This window comes from Tenrec ecaudatus, chromosome 2, assembly GCF_050624435.1.
Source record: "Tenrec ecaudatus isolate mTenEca1 chromosome 2, mTenEca1.hap1, whole genome shotgun sequence".
Classification (NCBI taxonomy): Eukaryota; Metazoa; Chordata; class Mammalia; order Afrosoricida; family Tenrecidae; genus Tenrec; species Tenrec ecaudatus.
The window spans coordinates 35,735,412-35,749,440 of NC_134531.1; the positions used below are offsets into that span (position 1 = coordinate 35,735,412).

The 14,029-nt window shown below is 37.9% G+C and overlaps 1 protein-coding gene across 2 annotated transcripts in view; it reads left to right on the forward strand.

Moving 5' to 3' along the window:
• NIPBL (NIPBL cohesin loading factor) overlaps positions 1-10,977 on the forward strand; it is a 228,890-nt gene extending 217,913 nt beyond the window's left edge. Inside the window, exons 43-47 of one of the 2 annotated variants that reach the window (XM_075540939.1) lie at positions 1,746-1,892; positions 5,876-6,150; positions 8,264-8,438; positions 9,150-9,341; positions 9,895-10,977. In XM_075540939.1, the coding sequence (XP_075397054.1) occupies positions 1,746-1,892; positions 5,876-6,150; positions 8,264-8,438; positions 9,150-9,341; positions 9,895-10,260 (1,155 nt within the window). In that variant the 3' untranslated portion in view covers positions 10,261-10,977. Of the gene's footprint in view, positions 1-1,745; positions 1,893-5,875; positions 6,151-8,263; positions 8,439-9,149; positions 9,383-9,894 lie in introns of both variants that reach the window. The other variant, XM_075540940.1, reaches the window with a different exon arrangement.
• The last annotated feature ends 3,052 nt before the right edge of the window (positions 10,978-14,029 follow it).

Below are 14,029 nucleotides of genomic sequence, written 5' to 3' on the forward strand. Positions count from 1 at the left end.
CCCCTCCCTTAGGGACAGACAGAAGAAAAGTGGGTGAAGGGAAACATCGGACAGTGTAAAACATGAAAAAAAATTTTTTCAAGGCAGGGAGAGGAAGGGGAAAAATGAGCTGATACTAAGGGCTCAAGTAGAAAATATTTTGAGAATGATGATGGCAACAATGTTCAAATGGGCTTGACCCAATAGACGTATTTTGATAAGAATTGTACGAGCCCCCAATAAAATGATTTTGTTAAAAAAAAAATGAGGACAGATGCCAAAGCGCATTTTAGGAACATACATTTTTTCCCTATTGCGTTTACACTAGGTAGAAAGGGACTGTATAGGAAAATAAATATTAGACAATAGGAAGGGAGATTCAATATGAGGAAAGAATAAATAAAATGCACCTCTGAGAAGAGTGGTCTCCATTGAGGAGAATAATCAGTGAAACAAAGTGGGCCATAGGTGAATAAAACCAGGTAGGTCAACAGTCAGGAACATAATCAAGTTATTCATGAATTGAAGAGTGGGTAGAGAAGACAGAAAGGAGCGGCTCTAGCCTATTGTAAGAAGTTCGAATATCTGGGGTGGAGGGGACCAAAGTTAAAGAACTCTAAACACTTGAAAAGATTCACTTAAAGGCATCCTGAGCAATTTTAGTTTCAGGGTAAGGATAAGAAAACAACTCATGAATTATAATAACCTTATAAATGAGGTGTAGGATCTGCATTTCTTTGATTTTTAACGTGTATTCATGCGTATCTAAAGCTTAAACTTATTAACAGCTGATCATTAATATTAGCAGCTGATTTCCTCCACCTGTTCTTTGGGATTTTGGTTGCAACTGTTGAGTTTTATGTTGTTTGGAGAGGGCAAGAGAGACGATATCAGAGTGAGGTTGCTACTTTTTCTTTCCTTTTTCTGAATTGTAAAAATTGTTTTAAAGGAAATTGAATCTTAACACATGTTTCTTTTGTAAGTTACTTTCTTTTGGTAAGTTACTTCTTAAAGCAGACAACTAGTAGCAGATGTTTTTCTCTTTAATTTTGCCATCCTCAGAGTAATGGTTTGGACCTCTGGTGACACTGTCACTCCGACTCAGACTCTAGGCTGCATACACAGAGGAAACCGATGCATATGTTATGATTACCTGGAAGTGGGCAGGCAGGGGGTGTCAGTGTTTTCACCCACATTTTGTACGGTGGCACCACTTTTTGATAACTGAATAATAGTAACTGTAACTATTTTCTATCAGGGTTCAGCATTTAAGCATATAATGACAAATAATAACAAGTGTGTGCTTTCTTGATGTGATATGGATTCATCAGAACCTCTTGTAAAGGCAGAGTGGTCTGACTCATGAAAGCTGCTGAACTCTCCCATTGAGTCGGTGCTCACTCGTAGCAACCCCCTGAGGGTTTCTGAGACTCGTGGTGTATGGGAATAGATAGTGCAGTCTTTATCACTGGTGGTTTTGAACTTCTGACCATGCGGATCGCAGCCCAACACTTAACACTACACCACCAGGGCTCCGTGAGAGCAGCTCAAGTGGGGTATAATTAATTTGTAAACCTGATTTCAGTTCCCCTCTGAACTTTTTCTTTATATCTTTTTTTTTCTCCCTCCTCTTTTCTTATGTCTTTCATTTCTCTCCCTGAAACATTAACCAAAGTTAAAGTGTCCTGTAATGTTCTCTCTCAAAGAGTTTATTCAATGGATTTCTCGATTATCAGCTAAATATACCTTTCTTTTAAAAATTACAGAAAACAGAAGTGAATATGCTCTTGTATATAGCAGACAATCTAGCCTGTTTTCCATACCAGACACAGGAAGAGCCGTTGTTTATAATGCATCATATAGACATTACCCTCTCCGTTTCTGGTAGTAACCTACTGCAGTCATTCAAGGAGGTAAGTTATATACATTACTATTCTTAATGCATCTGTCGAGGCTCTGCATATTGTCTTTATTATTTGGTTTCACATTGTTCTTTTTATTTTTTTCATAGATGTGTAGAAATTTTATTTCCACAAACTTTTTTAAGCCCTCTGGTATTGCTTGCTAAAGGAGACACTAAAAAAATGGGTAAATTTACTGATCTTGCCCCTGACACCAGCAAAGTCGGTGGTTCAAACCTACCAGCAACTCTGTGGGGAAAAGAGGAGGCTGTCTGCTCCCATAAAGATTTCAACCTGTGAAGTCTTGTATAGGGTCGCTATGAGTCAAATCAACTCTATGGCAATGGGTTTGGTCCCCACAGACCATCCATCACACAGGACTCAGTGAGCTGAAATTATGTCCTGAAACTATTGGCATTGTAATAAAATCCCTAGGGGCCTATTATGCTCATTAAAGCATAAGAAGTTACTTTCCTGCAAATGGTTGCTATTCAGTAATACAATGTCATTTACCCAATTACAAAGATTCAAAATTCATTAAAATTTACTGGGGGGGGTGTTATTTTCCCAAGTGTTTTAGCCATCGTGTTAGCTTATTTTACTTAGTATTGTAGACATACTTTCGATGTTTTCTCGCATTTTTTTAAACAGGCGCGTTTTAAACAATTGCCTTTCTAAAATGTTCTTTTCCCCTCTTAAACTCACTGACCTTTTTTGTTTGTGAGTGCTACAAGTTTCATAAAGTACAAAGACGCAGGATTTAAGCATTCAAGGAAAGTTTTATATTGTGGTTGTTGTTAGGTACCATTGAGGCAACCCTTATCGACCCTCTGCACAACAGAACAAAATAGTGTACGATCCTGTGCCATCCTCACATTTGTTCCTAGGCCTGAGCCCATTGGTACAGCCACTGTGTCGATCCATCTTGTTAAAGGCCTTCCTCTTTTTCACCACCTTTCCACTTTACCAAATATGATGTCTTCCAGGGATGGGTCTCGCCTGACAATATGCCCAACGTATGTAAGATGAAGTGTTGCCATCCTTAACTCTGCTCTGGTCTTACTTCTTCCAACACAGATAAGTTTGTCCTTTTAGCTCTCCGTGGTACTTTGAATAGCCTTCCTCCAATCTTGATGCCACATTTTTCTTCATATAATCCAGCTTCTTTAATGATTGGCTCAACATACAGATCTAATGAGTAGTATGCTGAGAAGATAACAGGATGACACTCGGTTCCTGATTTTAAATCATGGAGTATGCCCTTGTTCTCTTTGCAAAACTGCCTCATTTACAAGAGCCACAGGAACACAACAAAGCGTTCTTGAATTCCCATTCTTCTCAAGTTTATTGTGGTCCCCATCGTCAAATGCCTTTGCATAGTCAATGAAACACAAGTGAACATTGTTCTGGTGTTCTCTACTTTCAACCAAGATCCTTCTGGCAGTGTCCTGTCATTGTACTGCTGCAACCATTGTTGGGTGATCCTTAGCAAAATTTTGCTTGCATGTGGTATCATTGATAATGTTCTATAGTACTGGTTCTCAACGTTCCTAATGCCACGACCTATTAATACAGTTCCTCATGTAGTTCTGAGCCCCCCCCCCCAACCATAAAATTATTTTCATTGCTGTTTTATAACTGTAATTTTGCCACTGTTATGAATCGGACAACTCCTGTGAAAGGGTCGTTCGTCCGCCAAAGGAGTCGCAACCCACAGGTTGAGAACCATTGTTCTATAGTTTGAGTATTCTGTTGGTTCACCTTTCTTTGGATCTTTTCCAATGAGTTGGCCAGGTAGCTAGCTGTCTTCTGAATTTCCTCTTATAGACCAGTGAGTGCTTCCGTTGCTTCTTCAGCTTGCTGAAACATTTCAGGGGATTTCCATTCTATTCCTGAAGTCTTTGATTTGGGTTAATGCATTTCGTGCAATTTGAAATTCTTCCTTCAGCACCATTGGTTCTTGCTCATATGCTAGTGCCGGAAATGATGAAGTGTTGATTACTTCTTTTTGGTACAGTGATTCTGTATTCTTTCCATCTTCTCTTGATATGCTTCCTGCATTATTCAATATTTTGCCTATACAATCTTTCAAGATTGCAATTGGAGGCTTGAGTTTTTTCTTGAGTTCTTTCCGTTTCAGAGACGCTTGAGCATGTTTTTCTTTTCGGTTTTCTAATTCTAGGCCCTTGTACATTTCATTGTACTATTTGTCTGTGTTTTCTACCTACCCTTTGAAATTTTCTGTTCAGCTCCTTGACTTCATCCTTTTTTCTATTTGCTTTAGTTGGTCTATAATTAAGAGCAAGTTTCAGAGTGTCTTCTGACATTCGCTTCGATCAAGTCTTTCCTGGTTTTTTAAATGACCTTTTGCTTTCTTCGTGATTGATGGTCTTGATGTACTTCCATAGTTCATCCAGCCATCTGTCGTTCGTTAGTGTTGAATGCCTCAAAACTGTTCTTGAGATGGTTCTCCAAAACGTTCTGCTGAGCTAGATTGAAGACACTGCTTTTCAGCTTTATCCTGAACATAATGTGTGAGCGAATGATGGTCTGCTCCACATCCAGCCCTTGGGCTGGTGTTAGCTGCTGATATGGAGATTCTCCAGTGTCTATTCCCATACATGTAGTCAATTTTATTTCTGTGTATTCCTTCTGGGGACGTCCATGAGTCTATAGTCCCCTTTTGTTTTGTTGCTAAAATGTATTTTCTGTGACCAAGTAAATGGTTTTTGAAAATTCTGTCATAAACAATTTCTAGCTTAATTTCTATCACCAAATCCTTATTTTCCGACTACTGTTCCTTCCTCTTGGTTTCTAAATTTTTCATTTTAAAAACCAATAACTGTCAATGCATCTTGATTGTATATTTGATCAATTTCAGACTGAAGTTGTTAGAATTCTTAAATAATTATTGTATTGAAGGAAACCCAATCAAAGGCAACATTGTACTTCATGATGGATTTAGCAAGATGCTTTCTGATAATGAATGCCTCACCATTCCTCTTGATTGTGTTAATCCTGGCATAGTAAATCATGTGATTTTCTCTTTCAAAATGGCCAAAACTAGTCCATTTCATCTCGCTAATGCCTAGGATAGCTTCATGTGTTCTTTTTATTTTTGACCACTGCCATTATTCCTAAATTCATACTTCACATTCCAAGTTCTGATCGCTGGAAGATTTTTGCAGCTGTTTCTCTGTTACCTTACGTCATGCCCCATCAGCAAATGAAGACCCCAAAGGCGTTAACCAACTCCCATCACCATGGTCGACTCTCCTGCAAGAATTCAGATCCTCTTCATTCACATTTAAGTGCCCTTGGACCTAAGGGGCCCACCTCCGACAATGTTCTGCTTCCCATGTTCAAGCTTTCAGTATCTGGAAATGCTTCAAAGCTCTGCATAAGGTTTTCAGCAGCTTCTACCTCCAGATGGGGAGCCGAGCCCTTCTTTGTTGTATCTTCTCAGTCTGGAAGCTCTGCTGAACCCTGTTCACTGTGGGGCGGCCCTGCTGGCATTCCAAATACCAGTGACATAGCTTCCAGCATCACAGCCACCCAGAAGCCAACACAATATGACAGACTGACAGACAAGTGGTGGAAGTTAACCTGCTGAAATGTTGAAGGAAACGGAATTCTCTGTTGAATTTTACTTGCCTCTTTTCCACCATGGTGGTTTACTTGTGTACAGAATTGATTTTTTTTTGTTTTGTTATCTAATTTGTCTTTCATTAGTATCCTATATAAACAGTGTTTCCTTTGTTATTTGGTTATTTTTCTTTGGGAGGCAGAGGGGTGATCTTGGAGCCTAATTCGTCCCCCTAGGACTATACTCCAGTTGTTTATAGAAAGCCCACAGGTTTCCCAAGATAGACTTCATTTAAGGATGAAATATTCATTTGTGGGGAAAAGCATCTTCTGTTGAGTGGAACGTGCATGTATTTATTAGAGAGGTTTTTGTTTGTGTGATGTCTTTGAACATTAGTCTCTTCTTTCAGTCGATGGTAAAAGACAAAAGGAAAGAGAAGAAATCACCTCCAAGTAAGGAGAAGGAGTCCAGTGAAAGTGAAGAAGAAGTTCCCCGCCCTCGGAAATCACGGAAACGTGTAGGCTCGGATTCGGATTCGGATTCAGAAGATGATATAAATTCAGTAATGAAATGTTTACCAGAAAATTCAGCCCCTTTAATTGAGTTTGCAAATGTCTCCCAGGGCATTTTATTGCTTCTGATGTTAAAACAACATTTGAAGAATCTCTGTGGATTTTCTGATAGGTAAGTTTACTTAAACAGTGAGATAGAAATCTTTGTTCTTTTTAAGTAATAAAGAAATATGAAACCTGGTTTTGATTGCATGCTTATTCTACCGTGAAAAAATGTTTTGTTTTGTTTTAATACGGACTTCTTTTTAATTGCTGTGTGGTATTCTGTTACAACACAGCAAGTCAAAAAGGAATGTAGTCTTGGTGCTACAAATAGTACAGACCCAACTACTTACTGCAAGATTGACCGTTGCAAAGGCATCTGGAAAGAAATGCCTGGCTATCTAGTTTCAGAAAGTGATAGCCGTGGAAAACCGTGGGAGGCTGTTCTCTTCTGCAGTGCATGAGGATACCATCAGTTGGAAATAAACTTGACAGCAACTGAGCTACTTTTGGTGCTTAGTATTCTGTTGTGTAATAAATCATGATTTGTCCCTTCTGTTACTGAAAGGTGGAACTTCTTTTCCTTTGGTAATGGGACATTGCAAACTAAGGGGCTTTTTTTTCCCCCTCCTAAAAGAGCCTACTAGAAAGTAGGGCTAATTTTTTTAAATCATTTTATTGGGGGCTCCTACAACTCTTATCACAATCTACACATGCATCCATGTGTCAAGCACATTTGTACATTTGTTTGCCTCATCATTAGGGCTCTTTTTTTTTTTTAACAATTTATTAGGGGCTCATACAACTCTTATCACAGTCCATACATATACATACATCAATTGTATAAAGCACATCTGTACATTCTTTGCCCTAATCATTTTTTTTCTCCTCTTTTCTTTTTTTACATTTTATTAGGGGCTCATACAATTCTTATCACAATCCATACATATACATACATCAATTATATAAAGCACATCCATACATTCCCTGCCCCAATCATTCTCAAAGCATTTGCTCTCCACTTAAGCCCTTTGCATCAGGTCCTCTTTTTTTTTCCCCTCCCTCCCCTCTCCCCACTCCCTCCTGTGCCCTTGGTAATTTATACATCGTTATTTTGTCATATCTTGCCCTATCCGGAGTCTCCCCTCCCCCCCCTTCTCTGCTGTCCCTCTCCCAGGGAAGAGGTCACATGTGGATCCTTGTAATCAGTTCCCCCTTTCCAACCCACTCACCCTCCACTCTCCCCGCATTGCCCCTCACACCCCTGGTCCTGAAGGTATCATGCACCCTGGATTCCCTGTGTCTCCAGCCCTCATATGTACCAGTGTACAGCCTCTGCCCATTAGGGCTAATCTTAAAAATAGCTTGCAAATCTGTGTTTTTAAAGAGCTGCAAAATAGTAAAGGGCTGACTAGCTAGACTGAACTTGGATAGAAAAAGTACTGACTACTGTGAACACCTTGTAATTTTACTCACTGTTAATCACTAAAGGATACCTCTTTTGCCCGTACCAATTTTTCACATTCATTTAAACCGTACTTTAGGAACGATAAAGTCAGATGCTTATAGGGGATAGATGCGGATGTGATGAGCGGCACAGTAGGAAGCACAGACTTCACCTGACAGGCCAGGCTCGCTCAGCTGTCGGCATAGAGAAGATGGGCACCACACAACATAGCCTGAGCCCTCACTTTTCAGAAGAAACTGAAATTCCAGATTGTTACGTGGAAGTCTTACTTCATTCAGTATTAACCACGAAAATCAAAATAATTTAAGAGCCTTAAGTCTTTTAAGTGCTTGAGGAGCTAGAGTGGTTTTTAAGCAGGGTGTAGTGAGGCAGAAAGGACTTAAGCCAGCATGATAGTGCTGCTGTATTGATAGCTGGTGTGCTTTTGAATATTGTGATATTATGTGTCCAGACTCACCTTCACAATATTAAAAAATAGACATGAGAATGTAACTGGACTAAAATGCTGCTTATCCCTATAAATGGAGTTCTCCAACCATACTGATTCCAGAGTCGAGTATCTTTTCTCCCTCTCTCACTCTGATACCTCGAAGTAAGAGAGCGATACTCCTTTTGATCTTTAATTCTTACCTTTATGTCTTTACTTCCCATTTAAAATTGTGTTTATTTTGCATTCAGATCCACTGGTTGAAATCATAATACTAAGTATGATTCGTAGGTAAAAAGTAAGTGCCTGAAAGGTTTTTAAAGTTTTATGGTTTTATTTTCCAAACAGTAAAATTCAGAAATATTCTCCATCTGAATCTGCAAAAGTATATGATAAAGCGATAAACCGAAAAACAGGAGTTCATTTTCATCCCAAACAAACACTGGACTTCCTGCGGAGCGATATGGCTAATTCCAAACTCACAGACGATGTGAAGAGGAGTATCGTGAAACAGTATCTAGATGTGAGTAGTCAAGCCAAAAGGCGTTGTCTGCTCATAGCAATGCCTATAAAAAACGAAGTATCATCTTTACATTCCATGTAAATCTCATATCAAAATTGTTGCTTAATTGGGCGGGGTCAGGATTAAATTTCACCATTTCAGCCACTCTGGAGATAGAAGTGTTAAGTACATTCACAATATTTTGTTCTGTTAATGTGCTTTTGCTGAAAGTTGCTTTGAATTTGCCTTTCCTAATACACCCATTGCTTCTTAAATTATTATTTCATAGACAGCAGCAACTCACCAAAAATTTTAATTCCAATAAAATGAAAATATATAAAAATGTATGTGTATTTTTTGTAATTGTAGAACTGCATAAAGTTAACCATTTTTCAACCACTCTGTTACTCTCCTTTTTGGCAACCAAAATTACTAGTTTGTGTAAAACTTTTTTTTTTTTAGTACAACCATGCTCACACATTTATCATTGATAATCTGTTTTCACACTACAGTGGCTGAATAGTGAGTTGTATCAGAGATGGTATAGTATGGGCTTTCACTCCAAAAATGTTTCCTTTCTGGCCCTTCCCAGAAAATGTTTTCCAGCTCCTGTTTGTAAACCTTGTCTCACCTCTACCAAGCAGGCTATGGCCAAAGAAACCATTTAGGAATTTGATAGTCTTGCCAGAGGTGTTTCATTAAAATTCTAAATTAGTATCAATTTCCTTGTAGTTCAAACTTCTCATGGAGCATCTGGACCCTGATGAAGAAGAGGAAGAAGGAGAGGTGTCAGCGAGCACAAATGCTCGGAACAAAGCAATTACCTCGCTGCTTGGAGGAGGCAGCCCTAAAAATAATGCAGCAGCAGAAACAGAAGATGATGAAAGTGATGGGGAGGATAGAGGAGGAGGAGGCACTTCAGGGGTGAGGCGGAGGAGGAGTCAACGTATTTCGCAGCGTATTACGTAAAATGATTTTTATGTGCTTATATATGTCAGTCTTAAATGTACACCAAGTAATGTAATACTTATGAAAGACAACATTTTGTAGATAGAGATTCTCTACTTAACCATTTATACATCCTTTTGTAGAAAGTTTAACATAAAAGACAATAAAAAAGAAAAAAAGATGAGATTTATGCAGCATAAAGGGTTATTAATATTTCTTTGGATTGTATTGTGTGTTATCCTTTTTATTGTTGCTAAGTTTTTATGTAGCTTTATGGTTCATATGTACATATAATTTTATATATCACTAAGAGTAAAGACGGGTACAAATTAAGAGTTCTATGGTTTTACAAGTATATGTTAACCCCTTGGCGCTGGCGGTCACGGTGCGTCTCATTGCCGGCAATGGAAGTGTGCTGGGAAATCCCACCTCCCGGCGTCAAGGGATTAAAAGCAATAAAAACAATAATTTCACTAAAATTCTTCTGTGTAACACTTGGTCTTTTTTCCCCCCCCTCCCAATGTTTTAGTCATTGAGAAGGTCAAAACGAAATTCAGACTCTACGGAGTTGGCAGCACAGATGAATGAAAGTGTTGACGTCATGGATGTCATCGCTATTTGCTGTCCAAAGTACAAAGACCGACCACAAATTGCAAGAGTAGTACAGAAAACCAGCAGTGGCTTCAGTGTTCAGTGGATGGCAGGCTCCTACAGTGGCTCCTGGACTGAGGCTAAGCGCCGCGATGGCCGCAAACTGGTGCCTTGGGTAGACACTATTAAAGAGTCAGACATTATTTACAAAAAAATTGCTCTAACGAGTGCTAATAAGCTGACTAATAAAGTTGTTCAGACTTTACGATCCCTGTATGCCGCCAAGGATGGGACTTCCAGCTAATGAATTTGTACATGCAGCCAAATTTACAGGAATTTTTTTAAAAGGCAGAAAAACTTGAAATATCAACATTCTGGCAAAAAAAATAAGTTTTATGAAGAGTAAGAATGGCACCTGGGACACAGGAACAAAAGAAGGAAATGTTGGGCAAACATTTTTGTGGGAGCTCCCTTCGCTGTTGTGCAGCCGAAACAGATTCTCAGTGCATTTTTACTCCCACTGTATTATAGTTTAACAAGAAAATTGTTTATATCTTGGAAAAAAAACTTTCTGTTTAAAAAAATAAACAAGTGAATGTTGGAAATTAGTCTGTTAATGTTCTTAATAAAGTGTTCTTGGAGTTTAACCTAGCAGCGGATGGCTTTCTTTAGCTTAGCCCAGTTTCCAGGGAAGCATTGTTTTTTCCAGGCTGTAAAATGGCAGAATCTCCTGGACATATAATTTATTCTGTTGAAAAAAAAAGGAAAGAAAAAAAAAAGCATGCAGTATCTATGACCTATCTGCAGAAGGAGTTTTTGTAAATGTAGATTTTGATGTATTAGGTCACCCTGAAAACAATACAAGAAAAGGGATCCCCAGGCAATCTGGTGGAGCGAATACTGCAATAAATTTTTTTACTTCTCTTTGTTACTTGTCTGTTTCCATTTGAATTTCTTATTGTAAAGATCTGTTTAAATCCATTTATATTATTTGCAGTCTTTTATGTAAAATTTATTATATCACTGGTTTTCAAAGCAAAACATAAAATATTGTTTATACAGTTTGTATAGGCTAACTTCTGAATAATTGGTATCTATTATTTTCCTTCCCATAAAGAGGGTGTAAACAATTAACTCCAGGGTTTTATTGTATCCTGCAATATTTAGTATTAACTATATATGATTTAGCACTGTGCCAAACACATTTTCAAGAGTACATTTTGATATAAAAAGAAACTATAGTTTATTCCTTGTATGCTTCAATTTCTTTCTAATGATGTCATGAGCGTAATATTTATTTTTTAAACCTCGGGGAAAGGTAACAGTCTGGGGGAAGGGTTGTGATCACAATACTTGAGGAAACCAGCTTTTCTCTTCATTAAAATTAGGCTGTGTTATTTTTAGAAATATTCAGAGTTAAGATGTGACAGTTCATAATTACACTACATTTTTCACAGATTATTTTTTAATGCTGAAAATAAGTAATTTTACTAATTGAGATATTTATCTGTTTCCTACTCAAAGCATTGTCACACATCTTTTGGAGTAGTTGGGGTTCTGGGTTAGTACGAAGTGGGGGGTTGTTTATTCAATTGACATAGTTGGCACTCTTAGAAGTAGTAATGCTTACAACTTACAAGGGGTAAGGTCTGTTTCCAATTATTTTTTTAAAGTGTACTTATTTTTAAATCACTGTTTTAAAAAACTGACTTTAAATCAGTGAAGGTATTCAATTTGTGAGGAAGAGTAACATTGCCACAAAATACCTTTTTGTGAAAACCTATTAAACAAAGATGAAAATAACTGCTCAGGATTTATTTCCTATGTGGAATTCTTTTCAGAATGTTTTCTTGAAAGATATGTTTTCACATTATTCTTTTACTTCCATTTAACTTGTGTCTCTTCTTCCCTTTTACTATGAACTCTGGGAAAAAATTCGATTTGCCCCTCTCAACCCCACACTAATGGAGTTTATGTACAGACACACAAACTATTACTCAACAAAGGTTTTGAGATGGTTTATGAAAACAATATATCAGTAAGAGGATAACAATTAAAATATGAGTATAAAGCAAACCTAGAAATTACGTACTAAAGAATAAAAATGTAGGTCAGAAAGCCAGTTTTTCCTGACAATTCACACAAAATTCTGCTCAATATTTCATTCCCGTTTTTTTATATGAGGAAGTTGAGACTCAGAAGGATTCAGTACTATTTTAACAGCCTAATACAGATTGTGATATAGAATTAGAGTCTCACTGTTCAAAGCATTCAGGGAAGTAATCCTTACTGAAGTAAGCCAGGCCTGAAGAGGGCTTCAGAGTATATAGACATGGGCATCCTACTTCAGGGAACTTGAAGAAATCAGTAAGGTGAGAAGAAATAAGTAACACGGTAAGGACCGTTGCCTCCATTGCGCCTAAATGAGTTGCCACATGGACTATTCAATGGAAATTTGTCTCTGAGTTTGGGAATCTTCCATGTATTTGAAGATACGTTTTTTTATTAACCTGGGTTAAATGTTGCTACAACTTTTTTTTTTAAGCCTAATAAATGGAGCAAATGTTTGAAAAAGCTGCCAAGATTTCTCAAATGTGCTTTCTCCTTGGACTGCTAACTTCAAGGTCAGCAGTTCAAGACCGTCAGTCACTCCATGGGAGAAAGATGAGACACTCCGCTCCAGTAAAGCATTAGTCGCAGGCTCCCCTAGTGGTGGTTCTCTATCCTGCAGGCTCGCTGTAAGTCAGAACTGACGCACCTGCCATGAGTTTTTCATGTTTGAACACGGCCTGGCCAGAACACAAAGTCAACTTTATAAAGTATTACTGAAGGTCTTCCAAAGATCAGGCCCACTCTGTAGTTGGTTCATACTGGAGTTAGACCATGTTCTGTTGTGTGGAAATTACATACTGGATATAAAAAAAAAAAATCCCAAGTGCCTTCTTGGCTTTTTTGATAAGAAAATTCAGCATTACGTCATTAATTTCTCAATTGGTATTTTTTAAAAGAGATGTCTATACCAAAATATACATGTCAGAAAACAACTCTGTAATCTTAAACTGAAAACGCTAAGCTTTTCGAGAAAATTCATAGTTTACTTTGTTGATATGTTGAGTATTTGAATTGTTAGCAGGTAACTGAAGGACACAGGCAGTTTTGGTCGCAGTAGTATGTCTCATGAAGACAGGTAAGTCAAGCTGATTTTTAATTGATGTAGATTTCATGCCCAACAAGGCCGTTGATTTTTTTCTTCATTTAGAAAGCACACCCCAGAAACCTATGGTCCTTCCCTACACATACAATTTGAATTACACCAAGGATGGTCAGCATCTTCAGAACTTTTAGTACAGAACTTAAATTGGATTAACATTTTTGCAAATAAAAGAGCCATTGAATTACCCATTTAAAATAAAGGCATACCTCGTTTGGCAAGCCTGTGATACTGAGCAAGTCTGTTGACCATTTTCCCGACAATATTTGTTCCATCTCTGTATTACATGTTGGTGATAGAGAATTTCCCCATTTTTCTTCATAAATGCACACTTCATAGACTAATCACATAGACGGTAGAAACCAAAAAGTTTGTGAGACTAATTTTACTGCAATTTTCACTTGGTTGCTGTGGTTGGAACAAAACCCACAATCTCAGGTTGCTTGTGCTCTGAAACACAGTAAGAATATTTGTCCTACAAGGCATCTGAACCTTTTGCTGTTGGCCTTGCTTATTTTAGAACTCCTACCTGTTTTGTTTAATCTGACTCTGGCAACTTTCTACAGTAGGAAACAAGCTATTACATGCACTGATTTTACTAAGTTTATTCAGAGGTTTCTGGCGTTTTTTTCCCAAACTCACCTCTTGTTCTATTTGTCTCATCTGAGAAGCAACTGAATGTAAATTTGGTTTCATAGGAAGGTCACTAACCGGATTTCAGTGTGCATAAGGTATTGGCTAGGTGGCACAAACAGCCATGGTTTTTGGACAATTAACCAACCTCCTGCCCGTTGTAAAACCATTTATACATAGGTTTTTGTTGGTTGTGTGCATTGTTTTGTTGACAATTTAAAAAATCTAT